Source organism: Crocodylus siamensis, chromosome 4, assembly GCF_052110815.1.
Source record: "Crocodylus siamensis isolate JL-2025a chromosome 4, ASM5211081v1, whole genome shotgun sequence".
Taxonomy (NCBI): domain Eukaryota; kingdom Metazoa; phylum Chordata; order Crocodylia; family Crocodylidae; genus Crocodylus; species Crocodylus siamensis.
In genome coordinates, this window is record NC_143398.1 from 155,457,692 (window position 1) to 155,484,955 (window position 27,264).

A 27,264-nucleotide genomic window follows, 5' to 3' on the forward strand; every position below is an offset into this window, starting at 1 on the left:
GCTCAGTGTCTCGCCTCAGTGCACTCATTCTGCACCTTTGACCTCCACTTCCATTCCTTTTATATTTTCAGTTGCCCAAAGGAATCAGTGACCACTTTCCCAGTAGCCTCCCTTTCTGAGAAAGGCTTGTAGTTTCACTTTGAGGGCTTTTGGACTATGACCCCTTAAAGTAGCAAATAAGTTTGTCATAGTGGCAGAGTGGATGCTGAAAGAGAGAAAGAACAGGGTAAGATCAAGGCTCTTTCCACTGTTCCTCTCTCACTTGCAGCCTCCAGCATTTAAGGATGAAGAAGTTCCAGTTCAGAGGCTGCACCCCTAACCTCTGTGCTCAAAGGCTACTGATGTACCTTTCCTCCAAAAATTTGTCCAGTCCTTTTTTCAATCTGGTTAAACTGTCAGCTTCAACAACATCTTGTGGCAATTAATTAATTACATGCTGTGTAAAAAAAAATTCCTTTTATAAGTTCTTTAAACTTGCTACCTATGAGTCTCTTTCATTCTGTGAGCCCTCACACTGAGACATTTTGCCTTAGCAGTACCCATAAGGTAGAGTTTAGACCGGGGTGGGTAATTATTTCAGGTGGAGGGCCATTATTTCAGGTGGAGGGCCGCTTAACAACTTTTGGTGAGCTGTCAAGGGCTACAAGGGTACCTCTGCCCCTTGGCAGGTGCCCTGCCCCCTGATAGCCATCTTGGAACCAGAAGTCCCACCCCCTAACCCCTGGTCTTTGCCACCAGAAATACCTGCCTTGTCCCCGGAAGTACGCCCTTTTGGGAGGGGGGGAGGTTGCCATCTTGGAACCAGAAAAAAAAACCAAATCATACAGTAAAAATCAAACATCTTCTATAACATATTTTAGTTTTATTTCAAATAATATTTTATTCTGATTTACTTGTGTTTGCATAGTGTATATAAAGGTTATTGTAGAGTGGGAGCCCAGCAGGGGGAAATAATGCTGAAAGGAAATCAGCACGGATTCATTGCAGGTAGATCCTGCCTGACTAACCTTGTTTCTTTTTATGACCAGGTCACAAAATGCTTAGGCACAGGAGTTGAGGTAGATGTCATTTACCTAGACTTTAAGAAGGCCTTCAATACGGTATCTCATTCCGTTCTTGTAAATAAACTGACAGGCCATGATGTAGATGATTTCACTGTCAGGTGGGTGGCAAATTGGCTTGGGGGTCATACCCAGAGAGTGGTGGTGGACAGGTCAATATCAGCCTGGAAAGGTGTGGGCAGTGGAGTCCCACAAGACTCAGTCCTGGGACCGGTGCTGTTCGATGTCTTCATCAGTGACTTGGACGAGGCCATGGAGAGCACCTTGTCTGAGTTTGCAGATGATACCAAATTATTGGGCAAAGTTAACACACCAGAGGGTAGGGAATGGATCCAGGCGGATCTGGACAGTTTGGAAAAACGAGCAGAACAAAATAGGATGCAGATCAACAAAGACAAGTGCAGAGTGCTGCCCCTTGGCAAAAAGATCCACCAACACACTTACAGGTTGGGGGATGACCTTCTCAGCAGAACATAAGTCATCAATGTGACAAAGTGATCAACAAGGCTAACCACACCTTGTCACGCATTAGCAGATGCATGATGAACAGGTCCAGGAAGGTGATGCTTCCCCTCTGTGCGACACTGGTCAGGCCACAGTTGGAGTACTGTGTCCAGTTTTGGGCACTGCGCTTCAAGAGAGATACGGAGAATCTTGAGAGGGTTCAGAGGAGGCTACTTGTATGATCAGAGGCCTTCAGGAAAGACCCTAGGAGGAGAGACTGAGGGACCTAGATCTCTTCAGCCTTCGCAGTAGAAGGCTGAGAGATGATCTTGTGGCTGCCTATAAATTCATCGGGGAGGGCAGCAGGAAATAGGAGACTCTCTACTTACTAGGGCAACCCCTGGAGTAACTAGGAACAATGGCCACAAGGTGAGGGAGAACAGATTTCAGATGGACATTAGAAAGAACTTCTTCACGGTAAGGGTTGCCAGAATCTGGAATGGGCTTCCCAGGGAGGTGGAGCCCCTATCCTGGAGGTCTTCAAGAGGGGACTGGACAAGCACCTAGCTGGGGTTGTCTGACCCCAGCGCTCTTTCCTGCCCAGAGCAGGGGGTTGGACTCAATGACCTACTGAGGTCCCTTCTGACCCTAACATCTATGAAACTCAAAATAAAGTCTTACTCTTGTGGTGTGTGGGGGGTGGAACTTCTGGGGAGCTGTGGGATTTATGAAGGGGTGTGGGGTTGTAGGGGGAGTGTGTGTGTGTGTGTAGGTGGGTGGGTCTGGGATTTGTGGGGTGCGTGATTGTGGGGTTTGTGGGTGGGCTGCCCCGCTACATGCCTCCTACCATGCTCAGAGTTTTTACCACTGGCAGCAGCAGCAGGCTATCAGGGTGCTCCTGGCCCACAGCAGGCAGAGCCCCCCAGCAGTGCACCGCTCCAGCTGAATCCCAGGAGTTGCATGTGGCAGCATGGATCTGGCCTAGCCTGCTCATGCACATCTTCAAGCCAGACCGTGCTGGCTCCGTGCAGGTATGTGGGGCTCCTAGCACTACAGGCAGGAGCCATGCACCATTGGGCCGGGCCCAGTGCCTCCATGTGGGGCTTCTAACACTCCAACAGAGAGCTGCACAAGGGGCATGGAGCCCGCCCAGGCCAGTGGTGTGTAGACCGGGAGCCACAGGGAGTTGTGTGCCATTGGGCCAGGTGGGCTCCAATACCTCTACATGCAGCTCCTCGCTGGAGTGCTGGAAGCCCCATGTGGAGGCACGAAGCTGGCCCGGCCCAGCCCAGAGGCACCCGGCTCTCACCTGCAGTGCCAGGAGCCCCATGTGTTGGCACACGCAACTTCTGGGATTCAGCCAGAGTCATGTGCCACTGGGGCTCTGCCTGCAGCAGGCCAAGAACTCCCCAAGGACCAGTGGCTTGCTGCTGTCACCAGCAGTGGGGGCTGTGCACTGTGGCGGGGGGCCCACTCCCACCCACAAACCCCACTCCCTGCAGGCAAGAGCTCCCCTCCCCACTCACCAGCTGTCCACTCATGTCATCATACTTGGTGCCTCCGCATGGGGCTTCCAAACAGTGCCAGGAGCCCCATGGAGGTGAAAGCACAGAGCCTGCCCAGTCCAATGGCACATGACCTCTGAAAGCCCACCTCCTGTCAGGCTGGTAATGATTGTTTTTTGGCTGGGCCCCATGGGCTGGATAGAAGGCCTGGTGGGCCGGGTCCAGCCCACAGGCTATATTTTGCCCGCCTCTGTTTAGCCTGATCTCCCCTCAGGCCCTATACTGAGGAAGTAAATGGCAGCATATGCTTCCCTGCTCCTGGGTTCCTTTCAGCTGCTGATCAGAGATGAAACACCATGGAGATTTGAAGGTGTTTAAGCCTAATGGATCACAGAAGGCACCCGACTCTTAGTAAGTCTTTGAAAGTCCCTGCTCACCCCTGCCTCCTGCTCTTTCATTCAGGTGCTTCACTGTCCAAGGAACGGAAGCTGAGATATTGTCTTCAGGCTTCAGGCCAGTGGCTGTAGCTTGGCAACTTTGCATTCCCAGTTTCCTCACAGTAAGTTTGTCAACACCACAAAGTTTTGGGTTCTTTTTTCCTATGGACTCTTTCAGTCTTGGAATCAGTGTCTTCCTGAAGAGGTGGCAGGGCTACTGCTTGTTATGTCTTTGCATCAGACTTCCAAGTGCTCTCTGGGATTTTTGTCCCACCTTTCCTGGCTTTATCTAGCATCAGATGACAATCATTGAATAATAGAGAAGCAGGGCTGGAAGGGACGTCCAAAGGTCATCTAGCGCAACCTCCTGCCTGAGTCAGGATCATCCCTATCCAACCCATCCTATACAATCCATAAAACTCTGTATAAAACTACCATCAACCCTGGCACAACACAGACCTAACATCCTAACCTGTCACAGGGAAAGCAGGGGAACCACAGCAGCTAACATCCTGCTTCTATGAAATTTCAGTAAATGCTCGAGAAATCCCAGGTAGAGGGCCATGCTCCCTGCTACAGAGGAAGGCAACCTGCCCCCCTCTCTCCAGTCCATACCAATCTGACCATGGGGTAAAATTCCTTCCTGACCCAAATAAGGCGGTTGCTCTGACCCTGAGCAGAGGGGCAAGACCCTATAGCCAAAAACCTCCGACTTTGGTCTCAGCAGAAACATTGGCACACCCCAGTCAAAGTCCCCAGCTTTGGCTGTAGCCAACAGTCAATAACTCTGAGGAAGACTTAACACCCAACACTTTGATACATATAGCAGAAAGGGGGGAGTTGGGACAACCATAATAGCCCAGAAGCATGGGAAATAGCCATAATAGAACAGAGGCATAGCTACACCTAGATCATCCCTGACCAGAGGCTGTCCACCCTCTTCTTGAACACCTTCAGTGACAGAGAGTCTGCAACTTCCCTAGGCAGTCTGTTTCTCAACCTCACTGTTTTAACAGTGAAGAAGTTTTTCCAGATATCCCATCTAAACTTACCTTGCTGAAACGTCAAGCCATTGGTCTGTGTCCTGTCTCTGCAGCAAGAGAGAAAAGAAAGGTGCTTTCCCTTTTCTTTATGACAGCCTTTCAAGTATTTGAAGACTGCTGTCGTGCCCCCTCTTAAGTGCCTTTTCCACAAGCTGAACATACAATACAAGATATGTCTCTTCTAAGTGGGAGAGACTCTCATTCCGAGTTTGTGCTCAATCTGTCAGTCTTTCAGACTGGGACCCATAGAAATCCCAAGGAGAACAAAGACACTTCTTCGTAGAGAGGTCCCTTGCTTCAGCCTCAGACCCAAGGTCAAGTCCTTCTGCAGCACTATGCAAACTACGTTGTGATAAGCGCAACTTGCCACCGGAGCCTAAGAAACTAATGTTGAGTCTCTCCGTGCAGCGTTCCTATCACTCATGCCTGCAGAGCAGCCACCTACAGTTTGGTACATGCCTTTGCCTATGCATTATGCCATTCTGGAAACCACCCGAACTGCTGCTGCATGCAGTGAGGAAGTTTTCCCATCTCTGTTTGTGTAGGGAATGACAGGGCCCACATTAAGGTATATGTTGAGCATTCCTTTGGCGTCACCCACAAAAGATAATGTGCATGTGGACAACTAGCCACAGGAGAAAACAATTACTTACTATTAACTGAAGTTCCTCAAGCTGTAGTGTTCATGTACACTCAGAGGCAGATGCAGTGGGTGTGGTGGTGCAAACATACCCCCTTTCACCACTGAGAGCTCTGGTTTCAGCCACTGGTTGCATCTATAGTAAGCTTACTGCCACCACTACCACCCCTCCTTTTTAGCATCCTAGATCTGCTTCTGCATACTTTTAAATCCTACCCTCCCTCCTCTCTTCCTCAGGAGCAAATGCAATGTAGAGCTCTGCTACTGAAAGAAAACTGAGGAGTTGGAAGTGTTCACTGTTCTTTATCCTCTTGGCGTGGAGCACACAGGAAATAAGTGCTGAAGTGTAGCCTATGGTTACTTCTAAGGCAAAAATCTCTGTGGGTTTAACGTGTGGGATCATGTAAGGGACAACTCCAGTTACTGGTAAGTAGCTTCATTTTTCCGGAGATTATCAGTGCTTGCCTCTTTAAGAGGATTTTTGTTTTCCTTGGGAGCAATTGCAAGGCTACTACTCAAGAAACTACAGCCTAAATTTGTGGCTTGGTCAGTTAGAGCCTTGTTTCAGATTTCCCTTGCAGGGAAAATGAATGAGAACATCGTGCCAGAGCTGCTTCAGAACAGTCTGGAGCCTGCATTTCTTTAGCATGCCATTCCTATCAATCTGGCTTCATGGAACAGAAACTGTGGTGCTTTCGTTGGCCACCATATAATCTGGTGATAAATGGGGTCAGGTGTTCATACCAGTTTGGTTGGATATATTAGCTGTTACCAGTTCAGCTAACGATAAGTTGCTTTTGACTTGCTGGCATGCAGGCAGGTATGGATGGATTTGTTTTCAGTTATTTCTTTCCTTCTCCTGAAATGTTCTGAGGATAATAATTGGTTCATCAGCCTTAAAGGCTTGTCTCTCTGCAGGGCTCTGCCTTGTCACTCATGCTTCTCCATCTGTGGGATGAGCTCCTTAGGAGAGACTATGAGATGCTTTGGGCTGCCGTCAGATATTCTGTGGTCATTTGTCTGTCCCTTCCTGAGGTCCAGGTAGGGCAGTCGCTCTCTGGTCCAGGATAAAGGTAAGTCGACTCAGGCTGACTCCAGGAAAGATGGAGATGCTGCTGCTGGGGGGAAGCTCCTGGTGGATTTTGTAGGTGTTGCCATATCTGCTGAAAGAATGTGCCTATCAATGGCCAGAGTGGTTGACACTCTTTTGGACTTGTCTCCGCTCCCTTATCACTAGGTAGCAGCATCATACTGGAGAGCTTTTTCTTATATCTTCCTGGTGGGGATGATTTGAGCTTTTCTTTAATGCAACTCTCACTACAGTTCTTTCCACTGGTCTGTGGCATCTTGCCATCCTTGGATCTACTTTCAGATACGCAGAAGCCACAGCGAGGGCAAAATTCTGTGTGCTGTTTTCAAAGGGTCACAGACTCTTCTGAGTACATTTCACTTGTAATTCACTAGTTCCTGATTTGCTTTTCAGTGGGATTTGAAGAGGCAATGGCCTTGTCCTCATGTAACCTCCATCACTTATGTTCAACTACGGTGCTCCTGTTCATTCGTCCCTAGGATTCCTTTTGTAGAGGCAGGAGGCAAGGCACTGTCAGTGCAGGTTACTTTACTCTGGAGCTCATATCCTTTGTCGGTTAGCTGGAACCATTTGCTGACCTTCAGGCTTCTTTTCAGATAGGATGTGTAAAACTAGTTGCTAAGAGTTTGGCTGGAGATTTTGCTCATGAGTCTACACTAGACTTTGTCTCAGGGTAGTTGGAAAATGGGTGGTTTGAGCTGTTAGTTGCAGCCAATTGTTAGCAAGATGTTATACTTTTATTTTTGCTCAAGTCTTAAAGACATAGGTGTGCCCAGAGGCTGGGCAGGTAGACTCATTTTCCCCACAATCAAAATACAAATAAATGAATGGAAAATATAAACTGATATTTGACTGCATTTACAAAGAAACTAAGGCGAGAATCTGCTTTTATTATTTGGCATCAGATCAGATTTGCCAGTCAGTGAATACAACCAGAATTCTTTTATGTATGGGTCAGTAGTTGTCTGCAAGCAGTAAGCTTTCACTTGTGTGGACCACAGTTTTGTTTTTTCCAAGTTGCAGAATAATTGGGTCCCTTCTAGCCTGATACCTAGTTGGGAATAGGCTTCTGGAAGGTTTGTTTCCATGCTGTGTAGTACTGTGAGAGGCACCAAAAAATATGAGAGAAAGCAAGGAGTTTATTTTCACACAGGGAGCCCGCAATGGCTGCATCAGGGGGAGGAGCAATGCAATGAAAAGAACTCCTCTCCTTTCCTGGCCTTAAAATAATATTTAACTGCATCATGCTACATTGCTGGCTTGAACAAGCCATTCCTTTTGGTAAATGGGAGTGATAATATTCCTTCCTCGTACATTGCTCTGAAACAAACCCTTCTTTTTTGAACACATACTGCTTGTGTGGATTCTGCTGCAGGTGTGCATATGCCTTGTGCATGGGTTCAGACTGGCTCTGACTGGCTGTGGCGGGGGCCGTGTGTGCAGCCTGAGCATTTTCTCTGCTCATGCATGAGCCCAGAGGTCAGAGTAGGCATGACCCTCTCTCAGTTCCTGCTTTTGGACTGTGGCTGCAAGACAAACTGGACAGTGTCCAAATTCCTACTATTTCTTCATCTTCAGGCTCAGTCTTTATGTGAATGATTTTGTCTTCATTCCTTTATTTACTTATCACTTTTTATTAGACACTCCCCAAAAAAAAAGATGGCCAAAGTCCTTGCTAAACAACAGACAATTCACACCAACTGCCGGTACGGCAGATTTTAAACCCATATGGTTTGAACCCTTCCTGTTCTTGTGATAAGTCTTCTCCCTTTAATTGTTGGGCACAGCAGATGTCTTCTGTGCCTCAGGGAAGGACATATCCCACATGAGTGCTCCGTCTGCTGCTCCTCATCATGCACTCAAATACTAGAAGATGCAGGGCTCAAATTTCAGCTCTCTGAGGTCAGACAACTTTCCTGGGTTGTACCAAGAAGAGACACCTCCCTCAACTCCAGCATGAAGCATATCTACAGCAGGTGCTGCAGTAACCACGTACTCTGTTTTCAGTTCCACAGGGAGAAGCAGCCTGAAAAGGCGTTGAGACTTTTCTGGCACCAGCACAAATCACTCTTGCATCCTTGGCCATAATGGCCTCAGCGCCAAATACATCAGCATCAACTTGGGGGCAAAGAAACTCCCTTAAACAAAGTGACACACCTGGACTGAGCCCAAGTACAGCTCAGAGCAAATATCAGGCTTATCCCATAAGGGCTACTTAAACCATTCAACCAAATGCAAGTGTTCTACCCTGAGAGAAGGGAGCAAGGCACTGGCCCTCAAAAAGGATGGGAGAACACAGTACTGACACTTGGTACCAACACTGGTACTGGGAATTACCTGACTAGCATTGACCAACAAGCCCTTTCCAGTATGAGATAAACCTTAGAGCAACAGCCTCTGTGGCACCAGACCTGCACCAGTGACCACTACCGTTCACTGAGATGTTCTTCTCCACGACCCTCCTTCTCTCACACTTACAGAGGGGAATACTTCCCCCTCACACTGGGCCAAGATGGGAGTGCCCTCTACCTGGGGACCTACTTAATTCATGATTTTCTGGATTTTGCATAAACCACAAAATCTCCACTTGTCCATGAAATCAACCTTAAAAAAAAACTTAATAAAAATAAAATGCTGGCTCCCTAGTGAGAGCCAGTGGTCCTTCCTGCTTTGCAACCTGCCTGGGAGGGGAAGGCACTGGCTGGCAGGGTAGCACAAAGAACAGCCAGCAGCCAAGGTGGTGGCCGTCCCCTCATCCCTTCCCCTCCTGGGACTTCTCCTTCAATCAGCAATAATAGGTAGAGACACACAAATGGTCGCAAAGCTTACTGTCATGCGTGGATGACCTCTATCTGACACAAGAGGTCTACGGGCCAACGTGAGGTAAAGTACTGCTCAACCTGGTACTGGCAACCAGGGACAACCTAATCAGTGACCTAATGACCACGAATTGATCACCGTCACCATCCGCTGTAAAGCTAGCAAGTCAGTCAGCAATACAGAAGTCCTTGACTTCAGGAAAGCCGACTTTGACAAGCTCAGGAGGCTTGTTGGTGAGGCCATAAGGGACCATGACCCTGGGGGGAGGGGAGTTTAGGAAGAGTGGTTGCTTCTCAAGGGAGCGATCCTCAATGCACAAGCTAAGTCTATTCCATCTCAGAGGAAAGGCAGCAAAAGGGCACAGCAGCCTCCCTGGCTCTCCAGGGACCTAGCAGACCTCCTGAGGCTAAAAAGAAAGGCCTACAAAGGATGGAGGACGGGATTCACCTCCAAGGAGGATTATTCTGCACTGGTCCGGTCCTGCGGGGAGCAAACCAGGAAAGCCAAGGCTGCAACTGAACTCCAAGTAGCTACAAGTATCAAGGACAACAAAAAGTTCTTTTTGAGATATGTGGGGAGCCAGAGGAAAAGCAAGGGCAACATTGGACCCCTGCTAAACCAGATGGGACAACTGATGGCTGACGCCCAGGAAAAAGCCAACCTATTAAATGGGTACTTTGCGTTGGTCTTTCATCAGTCCCATGGGATGCCTATGCCCATTACGGGACAGGGAGGCCTGGGTGAGGGAGATCCCCTGGCCTCCATCAATGCTGACCTTGTGAAGGAAAACCTTGAGAGGCTGGACAACTTCAAGTCAATTGGCCCTGACAATCTACACCCCAGGGTACTCAGGGAGCTGGCGAGCATCATAGGGCAGGCCCTGGCACAGATCTTTGAGAACTCCTGGCGCTCTGGTGTAGCGCCCGAAGACTGGAAGAAGGCCAATGTGGTGCTGATCTTCAAGAAAGGGAGGAAAGTGGATCCGGCTAACTATAGGCCCATAGCCTGACTTCTATCCTAGGGAAGGTCTTAGAAAAGTTTATTAAAGAGGCCATCCTTAGTGGACTGGCCGACACCAACATCCTGAGAAATAGGCAGCATAGGTTTGTTGTGGGTAGGTCTTGCCTGACCAATCTTATTTCCTTCTACAACCAGATGACATACCACCTGGACAAGGGAGAAGAGATTGATGTCATATATCTTGACTTCAAAAAAGCCTGCGATCTGGTATCCCATGATCACCTCTTGGCAGAACTGGCCAGCTGTGGCCTTGGTTCCACCACGATCCGCTGGCCAGGAAATTGGCTCCATGGTCGGACCCAGAGGGTGGTGGCGATGGAAGTCAATCGTTGTGGTGCCCTGTGACCAGCGGGGTCCCCTAAGGCTCTGTCCTTGGACCCATATTGTTCAACATCTTCATTAATGATGTGGACATTGGAGTCAGAAGTGGACTGGCCAAGTGTGCTGATGATACCAAACTCTGGGGTAAAGCATCCAGAGGAAAGGAGGGTGATCCAGGCTGATCTTGACAGGCTCAGCAAATGGGTGGACAAGAACCTGATGGTGTTTAACACTGAAAAATTCAGGGTGCTCCACCTTGGGAGGCAAAACCTGCAGCACCGTTATAGACTCGGCAGTGCTACGCTGGTTAGCACTACAGATGAATGGGACTTGGGGGTCATGATTGACCACAAGAAGAACATGAGCTTTCAATGCGATGCTGCGCCTAGTAAAGCGAGCAAAACGCTGGCTTGCATCCATACATGCTTCTCAATCCCAGGACGTCATTCTCCCCTTGTACTCGGCCTTGGTGAGGCTGCAGCTGGAGTACTGCGTCCAGTTTTGGGCTCCACAATTCAAAAAGGATGTGGAGAAGCTTGAGAGGGTGCAGAGGAGAGCCACGCGCATGATCAGAGATCAGGAAAACAGACCTTATGACGACAGGCTGAGAGCCATGGGGCTCTTTAGCCTGGAAAAACGCAGGCTCAGGGGCAATCTGATGGCTAGCTATAAGTTTATTAGGGGTGCTCACCAGGATCTGGGGGAACGATTGTTCACCAGAGTGCTCCAAGGTCGAACGGTCATAAACTACTGCAAGACCGTTTCAGGCTGGACATAAGGAAGAATTTCTTCACTGTCCGAGCCCCCAAGGTCTGAAATAGTCTGTCACCGGAGGTGGTTCAAGCACCTACATTGAGTGCCTTCCAAGAGAAATTTGGATGCTTATTTTGCTGGGATCCTATGACTCCAGCTGACTTCCTGCCCCTCAGGCAGGGAGCTGGACTCGATGATTTTCTGAGGTCCCTTCCAGCCCTAATGTCTATGAAATCTATGAAGGGCAGCTAGTAGCCAAAATGGTGGCTTCACCCTCATCCTTCCTTTCCACAAGTCAGTGGCAAGGTGCAGGGCTGCCGGGAAATGCTCATAAAATCAATTCTTTATGCCGTGACCAAGCCCTGGAAATTCCTTTGTCTGGGCATGAACTAAGTAGGTCCTTACCTATACCAGACACCAGTGCATACACTGGCAGTGGGTGGGTCAACTGCAGTTTGTCCAAAAGCTGAGCAATTGGCCTGCATGGCACTACTAAAGAAAGAGACCTCCACATCTCTGCTTATCTAGACTGGTGGTTCTCAGCTGGTTTGATCTTGAAGTCCACTGCCAGACCCCTGCAGAGAGCCTCCTGTTAGCAGAGCTAATTAAGCCATTCACCGCACTGCACTAAGGTGGATCTACTGCTTTTTGTGCCATAGTGCAAAGCCACATAGAGGGGAGGAGAGGACGGTTATCAGCTGACCACCCATGCAGCTGAAATCACTACTTATGCCATCACCGATCATCCTAGCACCTAGGGGCCAGAGTAGATTCCACAGCCACACAAGCTTGAGTCTTCTCACTTCAGTCATTACTGAACTCAATGAAATTGCACCCAGCTACAGGCATAAACATTATTTATCTTTCTGCCTGTACACAGTGATGCTGCTCCCCACTTCAACTGTGGCTGAGGTCAGCCTATTTCCCCCTCCCCATCTCCTGCAAAACATCTGATGAACAGGAACATCCCAAGATCACCCATATCCTTATAGTACAGAACTGGTGGCTGCATCCCACCAGTGTTCAGAATGGGGCACATCTTATTACCCTGGCACCAGTTGGGGCACCAATCAGGGGTTCACTTGGGAAGGCATGGAGAACCCATCTGGACAATCAAATACAATGGAGGTGATACCCAGCAGACATGGAACTAAATGTAGAGCTCGGAGCCATCAGACAGGAGCATGTCATGTTCCTCCCTATTTTATGACATTCAGCAGTACAGATACTGACAGCCAATACATTGGCAATGCACATCATAAACAAGCTCTGAGATGCCTGCAGTGATCTGCAGAGGATGTCAGCGTTCTTTCTGGGCATATGAAGTACGTGGCGCGTTCATGTAAACTATGTTACTTAAACTAAAGGGGAACATTTCTAAATTGAAGGTCACTTTTTCTTCCATCTTCGTATTACCTAGAGCAGCATTTCTCAACCCGTGGGTCATGACACCGAAGTGGGTCACAAGAATATATGAAAGGGTTGCAAACAAACTTAAAAAATGGATTCTCCTTTAAAGGAGAAAAACATGGAAGACTGGCTTTTTTCTTGCAGGCTTGCAGGCTGCTTGGCCCTCCCCCCTCACACCCCAGACATCCACCCCCTGCCCCACACACTGGGGGCTGAGGCCTGAGGTTGGGGGCAGCGGGTCGGGAGTGAGGGGCACTGGATTGTGACTGGCCACTGATGTCTATGGGTCCTGATACAAAAAAGGTTGAGAATCACTAACTTAGAGGGTACTATGGATTCATTCCTTAGCTACAAATTCTGGTTTGTCTTCTAATCTGTTTTTATAATACGTATAAATGACTACTAAGGTAAATATGTACATGTGGATTGTTAATAAAAAACATATACTTAGCATCTTTATTTTTTTGACAGCATAAGTTTCTCATGGTTATATCGCTCCCTTACCCAGATTTTAATGACTTATTTATAGGCAATGGGATCTAATATCGAATAATATATCATGTAGCTATGGATGCTGGGGAGATGAGAGAGGGAATCAACAGAACCTTGTTAAAAATGCCCAGAATTTGAAGGCAGAATAAAGCAAGTTGTCAAATATCTGTTCAGGAATCTTCTCCAAATTGACATCGACATGGGTTTTTTTGAACTCTTCTCTGTTCTCTTCATGTCACGTGAAACTCGCAAGATAGACTGAATAGCCCCAGTTATTTGAGAAGTAGGGTGTTTTGTTTTTGTTTTCCTAAGTACCAGAATCCTTGCTCAGAAATGTTATATAAAGCAAATCATTGCATTTATTTTATCCAGTACAATTGCTTTAACCTCGATCTGTTTCAACTGTGTACTGTTGTAAATGCTAATAAACAGTACAGTGTTAGGTGGTTGGTGGAGAGTTAGGTTTAAATCCCATTTCATGTCACAAGTGAAGACAACTTTAATAATAATTTGTTGTCTCCTTCCAGTCTCCATTTGTGAGCATCGTCAAACCTCCATGCTACAGAGCGTGTCTAGTTGTGGGCAGATTTTGAGTTGGAATTACAGATCCCATTGTGGTGTATTGACAAGAATATATGGGGTGTACTGGATATGACTGAACCCAATAACCTTTATTGAGCATGAGTAACAAGATTTTTAGACTTTTAAGTGAAGCAAACACTTCCTCCACGACGCTTGTAAATCTTGTGTTTGCTTGTATTCAAACATAAGTAAGATTTGAAAGAATAAGCATACATTATTCATTTGGATTGGCTTTTGGGCCCATTTAAATTTCATGCAGCATTTCTGGAAGCCTCTGAGGATTACCAACAGACTCACCAACCATTAATTCCCAAGTTTTTTTTTCCTATCAGCACATGTCTTCTAAATAGCTTGAAAGCAAAAGAAAATGAAATATGACATGAAGACCAGCAATGAATCTAATTTAATTTGGAAAGTGTAGTAGAATGTGGCTAATGAAGAAATCCCCTTCTGTAGCCATTCTGTTAATGGCTGTTTTTTATAGCCGTGTGTATGTGCCTCCTCCCTACTATATGACTGGACTATTAGTAAGTTAAATGCTCACGTATGAAATTTGTGGGAGTTGACAGCCCAGCTTACCTTACACTTCTCTGGAAGTTCCAATCTAATATGTAGGGGGAGTTTCTTCATACCGAAGTAGGATTTACAGCTGGTAAGAACAGGCAGACTTTACAGATCGTACACATTAGTTCAGTGCCAGGTACAGGTCCATGAGGGCTCTTTCCTCACTAGGCATGGTCAAGTTACAACGGTGTAGATTCGCAAAGTCCCCACTGGTTTGTCATTGTCTCTTTAGAAAGTCCGCTAATTCTTTTATGGAGGCTGGTGACCACGGTACATAGCTAGACAAAATTTGATTCGTAGGAGCTTGTTCAGGTCAAACTTATTGCCAGCGATAAAGATCATGCATTTTCTAACCTCCCTGCACAGAACAGCCTCCACTGCTTTAAGTGGTATTATGAACTTATGAAAAATGAAAGTCTCCCTGGCATGACTTAAATTATTTGAAATTGCTGACATTTGCCTTTTTCAGATGGGTGCCAATGTCCATAAACCTTTGTTTGAAACAATGGAGAGTTATTGAGTTAAATGGTCCCAGAATAGCAAATCTGGGAAGTATTAACGGTACGTTATGTGAAGGTTACTGCCATAGCTGAGCTTGCAGTTCGCGTGTTTGAAAGGCAGAAATGTGTATTTGTATAACGGTGGCCAATTTCAAAAGATCAACTTAAAAATCACAGTTCTGTTTGTATTGTTTTATTTCTTGTTGTTACTTTAATTAGACCCTGTTGGACATTTTCTGATGAAACAAGAGTTTATTTTGAAAATGCTAATTGGTTGAGACCAGTGTATTTCAGTCCAAATGTGTCAGCTTTGAAGCGGTTTCGCACAATCTCATTTGAATCTTGCTTGGATTCCTTAGGGACTGCCCTAGGGGTACAGACCTGAGCTAAATTTTGGCTGGCTTGACCTGTAATAGTTAAGATCACAATTACTGACAGAATCAGAGAGCAAGAGTATTTCTTGCGTTTGTGCATTTGACACATGTGAAGTCAGTCTGTTCCAATCTTGATTATGTTCTTCTTTTGCACAACAAAGTAGGAGAAAAAACATTTTTAAAAATGTGACTGTAAAACCGCAAAAAATGGGGAGGGGTTCAAGTTGTGGTGATAGAAGAAGCAATTTGAAGGGCTTATAAAATAATTAACGTCTAAAAAAATTCCACGCTTCAGTATCTTTTAAAACTAAGCATTTTCCTTTTGTTGTAAAATGGTCTGTTTTAGAAGACTGGTTATCAACTCCTGAGAATTTGGAATGAATGTTGACATGGTCCCATAACACTGAGTGAATGGGCGGCAAAATGGTAGGTAAAGTTCAATATTGCTTAATACAAAATGATGCACATGGGAAAGAATAACCTGAGATGCACATACATGATGATAGGCTCTACATTAGCTGTTAATATTGCAGGAAGAAGAGATCTTGGAATTATTGAGGATAGTTCTCTGAGAACATCAGCCCAATATTCAGCAGCTATCAAAAAATAGGAATTGAAAACAGAACAGAAAATGTTGTTATGCCACTATAAATCAATGGCATGTCCTCACCTTGGATGCTGCGTGCAGTTTTTGTTCTCCCAGCTCCAAAAATATGGAAGAACTAGGAAAAAGTACAATGAAGAGCAGCAAGGAGGAACAGGGGTATGAAGAGGTTTCTATACAAAAAAGAAAAGAAAATAGGCTAGGACATTTCTGCTTAGAGAAAAGACAACTAAAGGGGGCTATAATGGAGGTCCACAAATAGTGTGAAGAAAGTAAATAAGAATTTATAATTTACAGTCTCTCACAATATCACAACTACCAGACATGCAGTTAAATTACCAGGAAGTAGATTTAAAGCAAATGGAAGGAAGTTATTTTTTTACAATCTGTATGATTAACTTGTAAACTTATTGCCACAATATGTTGTAGAGGCTGGCAATTTAACCAAGACTTAGGGAGAATTTAGGCACTTAGGTGGCTTGCAGACGTTAAAAAAAAAAGTGCTTTACCAGAAGAAGCAGTGCATTACTTCAGCCTGGCTCTGCAGCATCTGTAAATATGAGCACTTCAGCAGGGCTTTTTGGTACTGTTAGCTAAAGCTGATTCAATCAGCTATTAGATAAAAGCACCAAAAAAGCTCCACTAAAGCACCCAATCTGTATAGACATCAGGCAAACTGGGTTGAAGTCGCATGTTGCCTCTTCTGGGCATGCATGGGAGTTTGGCGCAGGAATGTGGAAAGTGATGTGTTTTGGGGGTTTTTTAATGTCTACAAGTACCCTTAAATTCTAAAGTGATTCAGATTAATCCTGTTTTAGAGTTATGCACCTTCAGTTTGGGCTGAAAAGTTCCCTGGACTTGGACTTCTGCACTTTCCCACACATTACCTAGTTCAAGCAATCTGAAACCTGAAGTCCACCTTGCATAGTTCCATTCAGTTGAGACTCTCGGAGAATTCTTGATTCACACTAATGACAATGGAATCAGCACAGGGCACGAAACCCATAGTCACTTCCACTGAAAAGTCCAGCAAGTAATTGCATTTACTTCTTATGTAATAGCCTGTTGGGTAGTTGAATACCTGGGTTCCATGACCTCCATACCTCCCATTTCTCAGGAGAGTACCCTAATCACCACATTCCAGAAGAGTCTTGTTTGGGGGTGGAGGGGAGGGGTGCCATCTATTCCTCCAGCTCAGGCTGGCCTGCTGTGCAGCTAAAAATGCAAGAGTCATGACGTCAGAGCAAAAAAGAAAGGGGAAACTAGGAGTGTTTACATGTTTATTAACAGGCATTAGTTAAAATATGGAAATAACTCTATGTGCAGGGACTGGAACCCAGGCTTTCCTGCCTATTAAATGTCTTCACCACCAGGTTACTATGTCATTCAATATCCTTTGTGTAGAGAGCCTAAGTACCTCATCTTGAATCATACTTCTGTATATCTCCCTATTGTTTGTATAAGGATCCCAAGTACTGAAATCCATTGCTTTAGATCACCCTCCAGAGGCAAGGCACCTAATTTTTAGACACTGCTATGCCTGTGTGGAAGTGCATAAGTGACCGAACTGGATCTAGGCCTTCATCATTTATAAGCAATTGTACATTTTGTGGCTCATTGGCCAACTACCACGGTACATCAAGTGTTGTAAACGTACATATCCCCCAAATGACTAGTTTCAGGTGGCTTAAAGCTAAATTGATCACTTAACTTGACCTTCTGTATGTCATAGGCTCTTACATTTCCTCAAATACTCCTATACTGAGTCCAGTGACTTCTGTTTCACTAATGTATAATCTGTGTTTTGGTTAAAGCATACAAAAACATATGGGAATAAACTGTCCATAAATATTAGAGAGTGGAAATTAGAGGGTTTCTAATTAGAAAGCAAGATTTCTGGGACAGCCTTCCAATGAGTGCAGTAAACCCACCTGCCTTTAAATACAGCTGAATACATTTATGGATTGTGCTTATGAATTTGCCTTCCACATTCCAAGACATAGAACTTTTCATTTGGCTATATTAAAACACGTTTTATCTGAATAGACCCAGTTTATCAAGAAACCCAGCATGCTTGGTATGATTGCCCTTATCCTTACTTACCATACGTCACGTCTTTACGTCATTTGCAAAATTTCTTAGCAGTGATTTTGTATTTTCTTTCAGATCACTGTAGAAAAGGTTTAATAGTGTTGAGCTCAGTGTCTGTCCATGCTGAATCCCACTACATACGCTAACAGGATGTGATAATTCCACATCGATGGTTTTACTTTTTACTAGTGTTTAGAATCAGCTATAGAATAAAATCCTACTTAGGATCAATGCAATGATTCATTTCCGTTACCAGTACTTTGACTGTAAAGGAGTAGTGACTAGCATCATTTAATTTTCCTTATACCATATAATACAGTGAAAAAAAGTTGGCTTTTAAAAATCTTTTTTCAAATCTTTTTGAAATGTGAAACAGTGTACAAGATGGTTCTTGATGTGTTTTAGTGACAATACACAATGAGAATTGGCTCTCCAACTCCTATTAAATTTAATGAAAAATGGGCTTTCAACTCCCTTAGGCTGAATTGAAAATCTTAGCCTAAAAGTCTAAACTGTCATTTTTATTAAAACTCACAGTACAGGAGCATCAGAATGTTTATTCATTTATTTTGTTGAAGTACCTTTGGGACCAGATTTTGTTTGTGCACTGGTACTTACACACATTTTTCTCTTTACTTGTAGTGGATTTTTTGAAAATCTGCAAAGGAACTATAAGATTCGTCAAGCAAAATTTGGCTGGCAGAGGGTCTGGATAACAGGTGACATGCCAAAAGAGTGCAGGGGTAGAATTACTGTAAAACGATTAGCTTTTCAGGCTTTTTTGTTGAACTGTTGATCCTGGTGATACGTATTAAAAATCTTAATATATTCTCTTTTTTTTTTTTTAAGATAAAACAATTCAGCCACCATGAGTTGGAGTTTCTTGACCCGCCTGTTAGAGGAGATTCACAATCATTCAACCTTTGTTGGCAAAATCTGGTTGACAGTATTGATTGTCTTTCGGATTGTTCTTACTGCGGTTGGTGGGGAATCCATCTATTATGATGAACAAAGTAAGTTTGTGTGCAACACAGAACAACCAGGCTGTGAGAACGTTTGCTATGACGCTTTTGCTCCTCTTTCACATGTGAGATTTTGGGTGTTTCAGATCATTCTTGTAGCCACTCCATCTGTGATGTATTTGGGCTATGCCATTCATAAAATTGCCAGAATGGTTGAACATAGTGAAACTGACAAAAGAACCAGAAGTAAACCCTTTTCAGTGCGCTGGAAACAGCATCGTGGCTTGGAGGAGACAGAGGATGATCATGAAGAAGATCCAATGATGTACCCAGAAATAGAGATAGAAAGTGAGAAGGAGAACAAGGAACAACCACATCCCACCAAAGCTAAACATGATGGCAGGCGACGAATTCGAGAGGATGGACTCATGAAAATCTATGTGCTACAACTTCTTGCTAGAACTATGTTTGAAGTTGGCTTTCTTATTGGTCAGTATTTTTTATATGGTTTTGAAGTCAGCCCGACGTTTATATGCAGCAGGAAACCATGCCCGCACAAGATAGATTGTTTCATTTCAAGGCCAACAGAAAAGACCATTTTTCTATTAATAATGTATGGGGTGAGCTGCCTATGTTTATTTTTGAATGTCTGGGAGATGCTCCATTTGGGATTTGGAACTATTCGAGACGCACTAAACAATAAAAGAAGAGAGCTGGAGGACTCTGGTACCTATAACTACCCTTTTACTTGGAACACACCATCTGCTCCTCCTGGCTATAATATTGCAGTCAAGCCAGATCAAATCCAATATACTGAACTGTCCAATGCCAAAATGGCTTACAAGCAAAACAAAGCCAACATAGCTCAGGAACAGCAGTATGGGAGCAATGAAGAAAACATTCCAGCTGACCTGGAAAATTTGCAGAGGGAAATTAAAGTGGCTCAGGAACGCTTGGACCTTGCAATCCAGGCTTACAATAACCAAAACAATCCCAACACTTCCCGAGAAAAGAAGTCAAAAGCAAGCTCAAACAAAAGTAGTGCCAGTAGCAAATCAGGAGATGGGAAGACGTCTGTGTGGATTTAACGTTGGCTGGGTTTGACTTGTACTCTTCTCTTTGTTTATGGTAATCAGCAACTTGCAGAATAATTACTTCCATTAAATAAATATTTGGCTCTGTTTATCTTCAGGGATACTGTTGGCTAATGATCCAGGCACTCAAAAAACTGTTCATGCCCATGTTCTAGGATTATAGAACTTTTCTTGTGTCTTCCAAGTCAGGAGAAGAATAGGTATATTTAAATCATTCTCATTGAACGGTTTACACTGTATGTACAGTATCATGGTACATTTATGCACAATTTTTTTGTATTTGTACATCGGATCTCTTCAGTTACACTTTTTTATATTAAAGAAAAGAAAAAGTAGGTAACTCTTAGCATTTTGCTAGTTTTCTTACAGTGGTCTCTAGACCTCTTTTTCTCTTTTTTTGTTCAAATGTGAACCTGTCTATGCTGCGTTTCAAAGTGCCTTGTACATGTCCACAACTTGGAGGATGCTTTTGTGACCAAAAGAGCCTGCTGAATATTGATCACCTAGGAGCAGAGTGGTAAAAGCTTTGGGGAATATTTGCTAGTGGTGCCACCGAGTGTATATTTATAAAGTTATTTGAAACTTTTGAAATGGAAGTGTCATGCTAATTAGTAGGTGCCATAGTATTGCACCTGCAATTTAAATTACTTTTAGAAAGAAATATGCATACTATAGTGCATATAATCTTAAAGGAAGAAAGCCATACTTAATGTAAGCTTTATCCAGCAGGGGGAAAAGAAACCTCAAACTGCTGTAAAATGCTTTAAAAATATGTGGATAGAAATGACTGTTTATTCAGTAATTCCAGATTGTTATGGTATATATGGGAAATATGTATTTCATAAAGTCTGTTACAATATGAAAACACACGAGGGCATTCAATTGTTACAGTAACTCTTGGATAATTGGATTGTATGGAGTCACTCTAAATTGTACATTTTCTGTATTGCATTAGAGAGAAGTTTTGACAGACATAATCTTTGTTTAGAAGAGTATGTTGCAAACAATTTTCCAACTACAAATGACCAAGATGTTTTACCCCCAAGTCCTCTTCACTCCATCATGTCCAAAGGCCTCGGTTCAGACAGAGCAATGTGTAAATTTTGTATTCCTGCTTGAGAGACCAGTTGTGTTTGGCATTCTGAGGTTTTGACATTAAACTTAAATTTATAATTTGAAAATTGAGAATGTAGTATTTACTGCCTTTGGCAGTGTGTTTTTGACAAAGGCAAAGTATTGATGTTTGTGAGAATGCTGATAAATTGTATATACTTCATACTACTCTTTATAATTTGTTCAGGGCCATGGGCTGTTTCTCTTAAGAGTTAGTGTGTTTAATATATATTTGGGGGCAGATTTAAAGTGAAACCCTTTTTCTTTTGGGAGGTTACCTCAATCTGCCACTGCCCCATTTACAGTCTAATCAGGAACAGAAATCAAGAAGTAAGGCAATAAGGGATGTGAGCTGCTGTGCAACAAAACATTCAACCACACTGTTAAATCTGTTTCTATTCAGCCAAGTGCTTATACACATGTTTAACATTAAAAAAAAAAAGTGATAGGATATAAACTTATGCTTAAAGTTAAGCATGTGTTGAAGTGCTTTTGCTGAATAGGGATGATTTGCTGAATTGAGGGTTTAACTTCTAATTTCATGGACGATTGCATAATTCCCCCTTCTGTTCCCTCTTAAGCATTCATCCTCAGGTCTCAGCCTGTTTTCACTGATGTCAGTGGCAAAACTCCCATTTATAGAAATGGTCATGGGATGGAGCCTTTCTTCACATGATCAGGTATAAAACTTGCTCTCCTGCTGATTCTCTTTTCCATATTCTTCCTCATATTAGTTTGAGAAGTGAATGACCTATCTTAATGCTTTATCTTAGGCATTCTCCTTTTTGTTTGAAGTGAGGTATAGGTCATAGTGTCATCGTTAAAATGCCAAAAGAACTTTTAAACAAAGAGGACTGGCAGCAAGATGAGAGAGATGAATTTGTCACTCACTTTGTGGGGGTGAAAAGGAGAGGGAGAGTATCACTGTTCTTTTAGTTCAAGACTTTGAAAAGAAGTACGCAGCCTGCGGATAAGCAGAAAGGCTTTGCCGGTGGGAAGTTCTGAGTGAGACGGGGAGGCTGAGTGAAGAGCATGATGTCTGAAAGAACTGTGGAAAGACATTTGGAGCCTGGAGATAAACACTGACGCACAGCTACAATCCACTCATTAGCTCCAAATGTGGCAGCACAGTTGTTTTATCCAGCTTCCTAAAAGGGTTATATTGTTTTTAACTCCTTTATGGTGTCTTTGAACACCCTTTAACAAGTAGGATCTTGATAATTCAAAATCCCTTCCCCCTTGCTGCTCACTATATATCCTGTAGTGTTGCAACAAATCCTGGTTGGTAGCTTAAAATTACCTGACAATCAGTTAACTAAGTGCTTTGTATACTGTTTATATTAACCTATTTCTGCATAATCTTTGGGTGCAAATTATCTTTGCTACTTGAACCTAAACAATTCCCAATTTTCAGACAGTTTGCTCAAGTTAATCATGTGAAATTTCCACCAAAAATATGAAATAATTCCATTAGTAGCCAGCTGTAGGTTGCATAGAGTCTACAAAAGTATTATACTCCCAGTTCTGGATTTATTCCAAAAATGCAAAGTAACCACATTTTTGGTTGCTCTTTTGAATTGATTTAGCTTGTGTAAAAAAGTACATATTTTACTTTGAAAGCAAGTGTTTGTTATTTATTAGGGATGTCTCTTAAAGCCCATAAATGTTCTTGTTTGTGATGGCATTCAGTTTCAGAGTATTGAGTTTGACTTTTCCTTTTGAAGAAGTAACACATTTGTTGCTTTAAAATGCTCTCCTGCTTTGGTTAAATGCAAGAATTTTTTAAATAAACATTCAGAAGAAACTTTAAACAAAAGATGTTGGGGAGCACTTGGATCTTTTTTGTCATTACCAGTGTTCTTTAGTTTTTGTGAGAGTTTTGAAAATGAAATACCCAGCGTTTGTGGAAAGTCCACTCGGAATGAGAAAGGACCTTTTTGCAGTAATGAAATATCCTTCTGTTAGGGATAGGAAAATTGGTGGGGGGAGGAATGGATGTGCACATTTATTGCTTTCCTCTTACAACTAAGAGAGCCACACCTTGGAATTTTTTGTAAACTTGGCATGGATTATTTAGAGTCCCGCAGAGAACACGTTAGAAACAATAGTGGTTTTTTTGTGCTTTTACAAAAAAATCCAAACCTGGAGGGTCAGACTTTGAAAAGAGGACACACTTGCGAAAGTGTTTTATCACTTAAACCCCCATTTGCATATATGACTTGGAATAGTGATATCCACCGACAAAGTCAATAGTAGTAAATTAGGCTGAGATTCTCCAGAAGAATCTGACAGAACTGTCTGCCTGCTTTGTTTATTTAAGATTGCAGCCTGAAGTTTGCTCTGATTTGCTCTCTCAAATGATGGCTTTTGTAAATCACATGCAGCATTCTCCCCTCTGAAAATTTGACCTTATACATGAAAGTATGTGTGCGCGTGCACGTGTGTGTGCAGGTAAAAGGAGTCTCTTGCTGATTTGTCATGTCATGCAAGCTACGACAAAGCTTATTAGTGAAATGGGTTAGGTAGTATGAGCATACTAAAAACTTGCAAGCCTCTTCTGCCTTCCTCAGAGGAGAAAAAGACATTGCTGAGGACTAATATAGCATAGCTTCTGATAGCAGGAGACATTCCATTCACATCTGCTGCTGTTGACTTCAATGTCAACTCCCAATGTCTTCAGCAAGAGCAGAATGGAACAGAGGTGAGTGTGTTTCCTTTTACTTGACTATTAGTAATTCAATAAGGTCCAAGTATAGCAAAACACCTAAGATTATTAACTAACTTCAAGCATGTGATACGTCTGTCATAAATCCATGGCTGCCTATAGACATGCTCTAATGTGTTCTAACTAGAATGCATTGGAGCACATTCAGTTACGAGTCTGCTCCGTGTTCTAATTAGAACACATATGAGTCACCTCGTTGTCATGTGTATTAAGCCCTCTACATTTCAAAATGGCCACAGGAGCACTTTAGTTAAAGCTCATTTGATGAGGTTTAGTTAAAGTACCCCCATGGCCATTTTGCAACTGGGGTGGGGAGGAAGGGGGAGGCTTAATACGCGTGGCAGTGAGCCATTTTAATTAGAGAGACTGCCTGAGAACCACTCTAATTAAAATGCCTCTCCCCCCCCCGACCTCTAAGCAGATGAATAGGCAACCTGTGTGACCACATAGTTGTTTTAATTTAAGTTTGTATTACTGTGTTTTCCCAAATCAAGGCTTAATAACTCAGCTCTTAATTAAAACAGCATCTAATGTAGATGCTGTCTGGGAGCTGCTCTAATTTAAAACAACCCCTTTCCCCTAGAGCATGTGTATAGACACCCCTTGGCTTCCTTTTCATTCCAAAAAGTAAAATTTATATACATCACACATTCAATGCTTCTGAATAAAAAGCACCGAGTTTTGCCATGTATTGAGTTATTTTTAATCCCGTTGAGTGTGTCTACATGAGATGTTTACTGCTGAGTTCCCTAATTAGCTCCACAATAAAGTCTCAGTGTCTACATGTGTGTCCCTATTAGGCCGCAGTTCCAGCTAACCCTGCACTGGACCCCCTTTGTGCCCCAGCCAGCCCCTCCACAGCACATTGAGCTGGGTTGGAGCAGCCCCGAGCTAGCAGGTTGACCACCCCCGCCCCCAGCCCCTTGCCAGCTGGAGCTGCTACAATCCAGTTCAACATGCTACTGTCTCAGGCGCACAAGTAAATGTAGCACCCAGGAGCAATAAACTCTGGCACAAACTGCTTCAGAGTTTATTCACTCACATTACTAGTACGTGTAGATGCACCCATTGTCATGTAAAAATTCCCAAGAGGCAAAGCCTGAATGTGTGAGTTGAGTTTTGGTTCTGATCATTCCATGCCATCAATTTCATAGGTCATAGATAACTATTCATAATATGCCTTTTCTCAGCAATGTAGGATGAGTCACTGGTGCTTTTGAAAGCTGGTCCTTGGGGGAACTGAATGGCTTGTCATTCATTTTGTTTTTATCAGAGGGAACTTAAAATGTCATTTTATCATAGCCTGGAAAATGGCATTATGTTTTTGACAGCACAGCACTGTGGGTTTTTTCATGCACTCCATTCTAAAAATGTAATCAAACAAGCCTTACAAGGAGTTTGACACATCAAATTAATATGAATCTATGGCACCCTAATTGGAGCAGTTACAGTTTAGGCCTTATTATTCCCTCTTGTGGCAAATAGGCTGTACTGTCCGGTATTTTGGCTTGATTTTGCTCATTATGGATCCAAGCCTACCTCCCACTGTCTTCCCTGGGACTGGAATTGAAGTCCTAAACAATTAAGTCCTAATTGGATTCAGTGACCAAACCTCCTCAGGAAGCCAGAATGTGAACATGGATTACATGCAAAATTAGTAAATCCACTTGGAACAAAATCTGCTTCTCAAGATGGTTTTCACGAGGCAGTAAGTAAAATGAAAGACTGTATCACTGTATATTTATTGAAAGTCATGAATGTTAAATGGTTTCACATTACTGAATTTTTGTTTTTGCAACTGATAGAAAGCTTTTGATTGAAATGTAGGCAAAGTACTATAAAGGGAAAATGTCTGCATGGATCACGTGTGCTTCCTGGTAGGTAGTTTAAAACAGAGGTGCACAGCCTCCAGCCCATGGACCAGATCCAGCCCACAGAGTCATGCCATCTGCCTTCCAGGGCTCCCAACAGGTTCAAAAATTTGGTACCAGGAGAGCAGTGGCAGCATTAATAGCTGCTTCCCTGCTGCCAAGTTTCTGGATCAATGGGGGGAGCCTTGTGGACCCGAAAACATGGGTTGGCACACATCTGGATTGTTGCATGGGTTTGAGCCAGCATGCAGGCTTGCACACAAGGACTGACCCCAGATGTCGATCCCACGTAGGATCCAACCTGCAACCAACCCGTTATCACTTGTCCAGCCCACGGGACCAGAAGGTTGGTTGCCACTGGTTTAAAATGTCTAGAAAGGGCTCCTCTCACCCTGCAGGCAGCTGCTGTGCCTGTGAAAATGCAGAAGGGTTTTAAATGCAGGGAGGAAAGGTTTAAGTGAATGTTCCATGAGCCTGTGCCTATACCAACTTCTGCCCAGAGCAGAAGGGGAGAGGCTACAGCTGGACATTTCCAACTTCAGAAATTGAGTGTATTTGAGTTGGTTCAGCAGAGCACAGCTTCTTTCCAGTGCTTGTCCGTGCATGTGTTCTAATTGTGGGGGAATTTGTACCTCAAACTATGGAGCTCAGAGATACTGTTGTCTATACAGCTTCCTTGCAGTGCACATGTCCCATCCCTCCTTGTGTTCAGCAGCAAGGGCATAAAGGAAGCTACATGTTTTGCACTCCTAGATTCTCTCAACTGCCTGGGCTCAAGGTGGAAGACTTTTCCTGTTGACTGCTCTGGCCTACAGCTTTTCAAAGTCCTTTGCCTTCATCTGCAGTTCAGTTTTGTTTTTACCCTTGCCACCCCTTGCAAATAGTCTTGCATTTCCCTCTTTTTGGGGGGGTCTGCATTACCACGCTGCTATGACCTTAGACTCCCCTCCAGTCTTTTCAAGTTTGCACCATGCAACCCCTGGGCTGGCAAGGCCCCCCTTTTTTTTTCCTTTCAGCCTTGTATCTCTGAAAACTTTTTTTTCTCCTCCTCTTTTGTTTAGGTCCATTGTTGTGGCTTCTCCCAATTCACCAGGATTCATGCTTGGGAAACTGCTTTTTTCCTGCATGTGCATGGACATATTAACTTAAATGCCTCTGTTGCCTAGAGGAGATCCCCATTCCTTCTACGTATTTCATTTGCAAGTGCTTTACACATACACACACACACACACGCTAGAACCGAGCCACAAGATAAGGCTCCAGTTCTTCCTTGAGGAACAGTCAGTGGGCTAACCCACTGATCCTGGAGCACAGGCCCCTCAAAGCCTCTTCTGGCACTGCTCCCTCCTGGCATAGGCAGTCTACCTCTTCCACACCAGAATGGAAGATCCATCTGAAACTAAGCTGCTCTCATCTCCAGGTGCAGCTGTTATGTTCTTCCTCTACCACCTCAAGTGAACAAGTGCAGGAGTTTCCAGGACCTCATGAGTACCTGAACATGGATTCCTTGGAAGAGGTTGGCAGACCCTCCCATAAGCTGGTGGAAACATTGCAGCAATCTGTCTCCAGCAAGGTCACCTTGCTGGGTGAACAAGGCTACTTTGGACCTAGTGAAGATTGTCTGGCAGATACCTGCAACTTCTCCCCCAAATGCTTGGAAGATAAACAAGCAGCATCCAGTCCTCCCCTTGGGAAACCAAGTTCTTTAACCACTGACCCTACTGTTCCTTGCCCATGATTGTGGTGGT

The 27,264-nt window shown here is 43.9% G+C and overlaps 1 protein-coding gene across 9 annotated transcripts in view; it reads left to right on the forward strand.

Moving 5' to 3' along the window:
* The window catches only part of GJC1 (gap junction protein gamma 1), a 34,374-nt gene extending 11,654 nt beyond the window's left edge, over positions 1–22,720 (forward strand). For 2 of the 9 annotated variants that reach the window (XM_090044324.1, XM_090044323.1), the window contains exons 3-7: positions 3,473–3,569; positions 5,368–5,556; positions 15,403–15,482; positions 18,394–18,470; positions 18,601–22,719. In XM_090044324.1, coding sequence (XP_089900450.1) covers positions 18,620–19,801 — 1,182 coding nt within the window. In that variant the 5' untranslated portion in view covers positions 3,473–3,569; positions 5,368–5,556; positions 15,403–15,482; positions 18,394–18,470; positions 18,601–18,619 and the 3' untranslated portion in view covers positions 19,802–22,719. Of the gene's footprint in view, positions 1–3,472; positions 3,570–5,367; positions 5,557–6,048; positions 6,204–15,402; positions 15,483–15,530; positions 16,694–18,393; positions 18,471–18,600 lie in introns of those variants that run through there. The other 7 variants (XM_090044325.1, XM_090044327.1, XM_090044328.1 and 4 more) reach the window with 7 other exon arrangements.
* Positions 22,721–27,264: the final 4,544 nt, after the last annotated feature.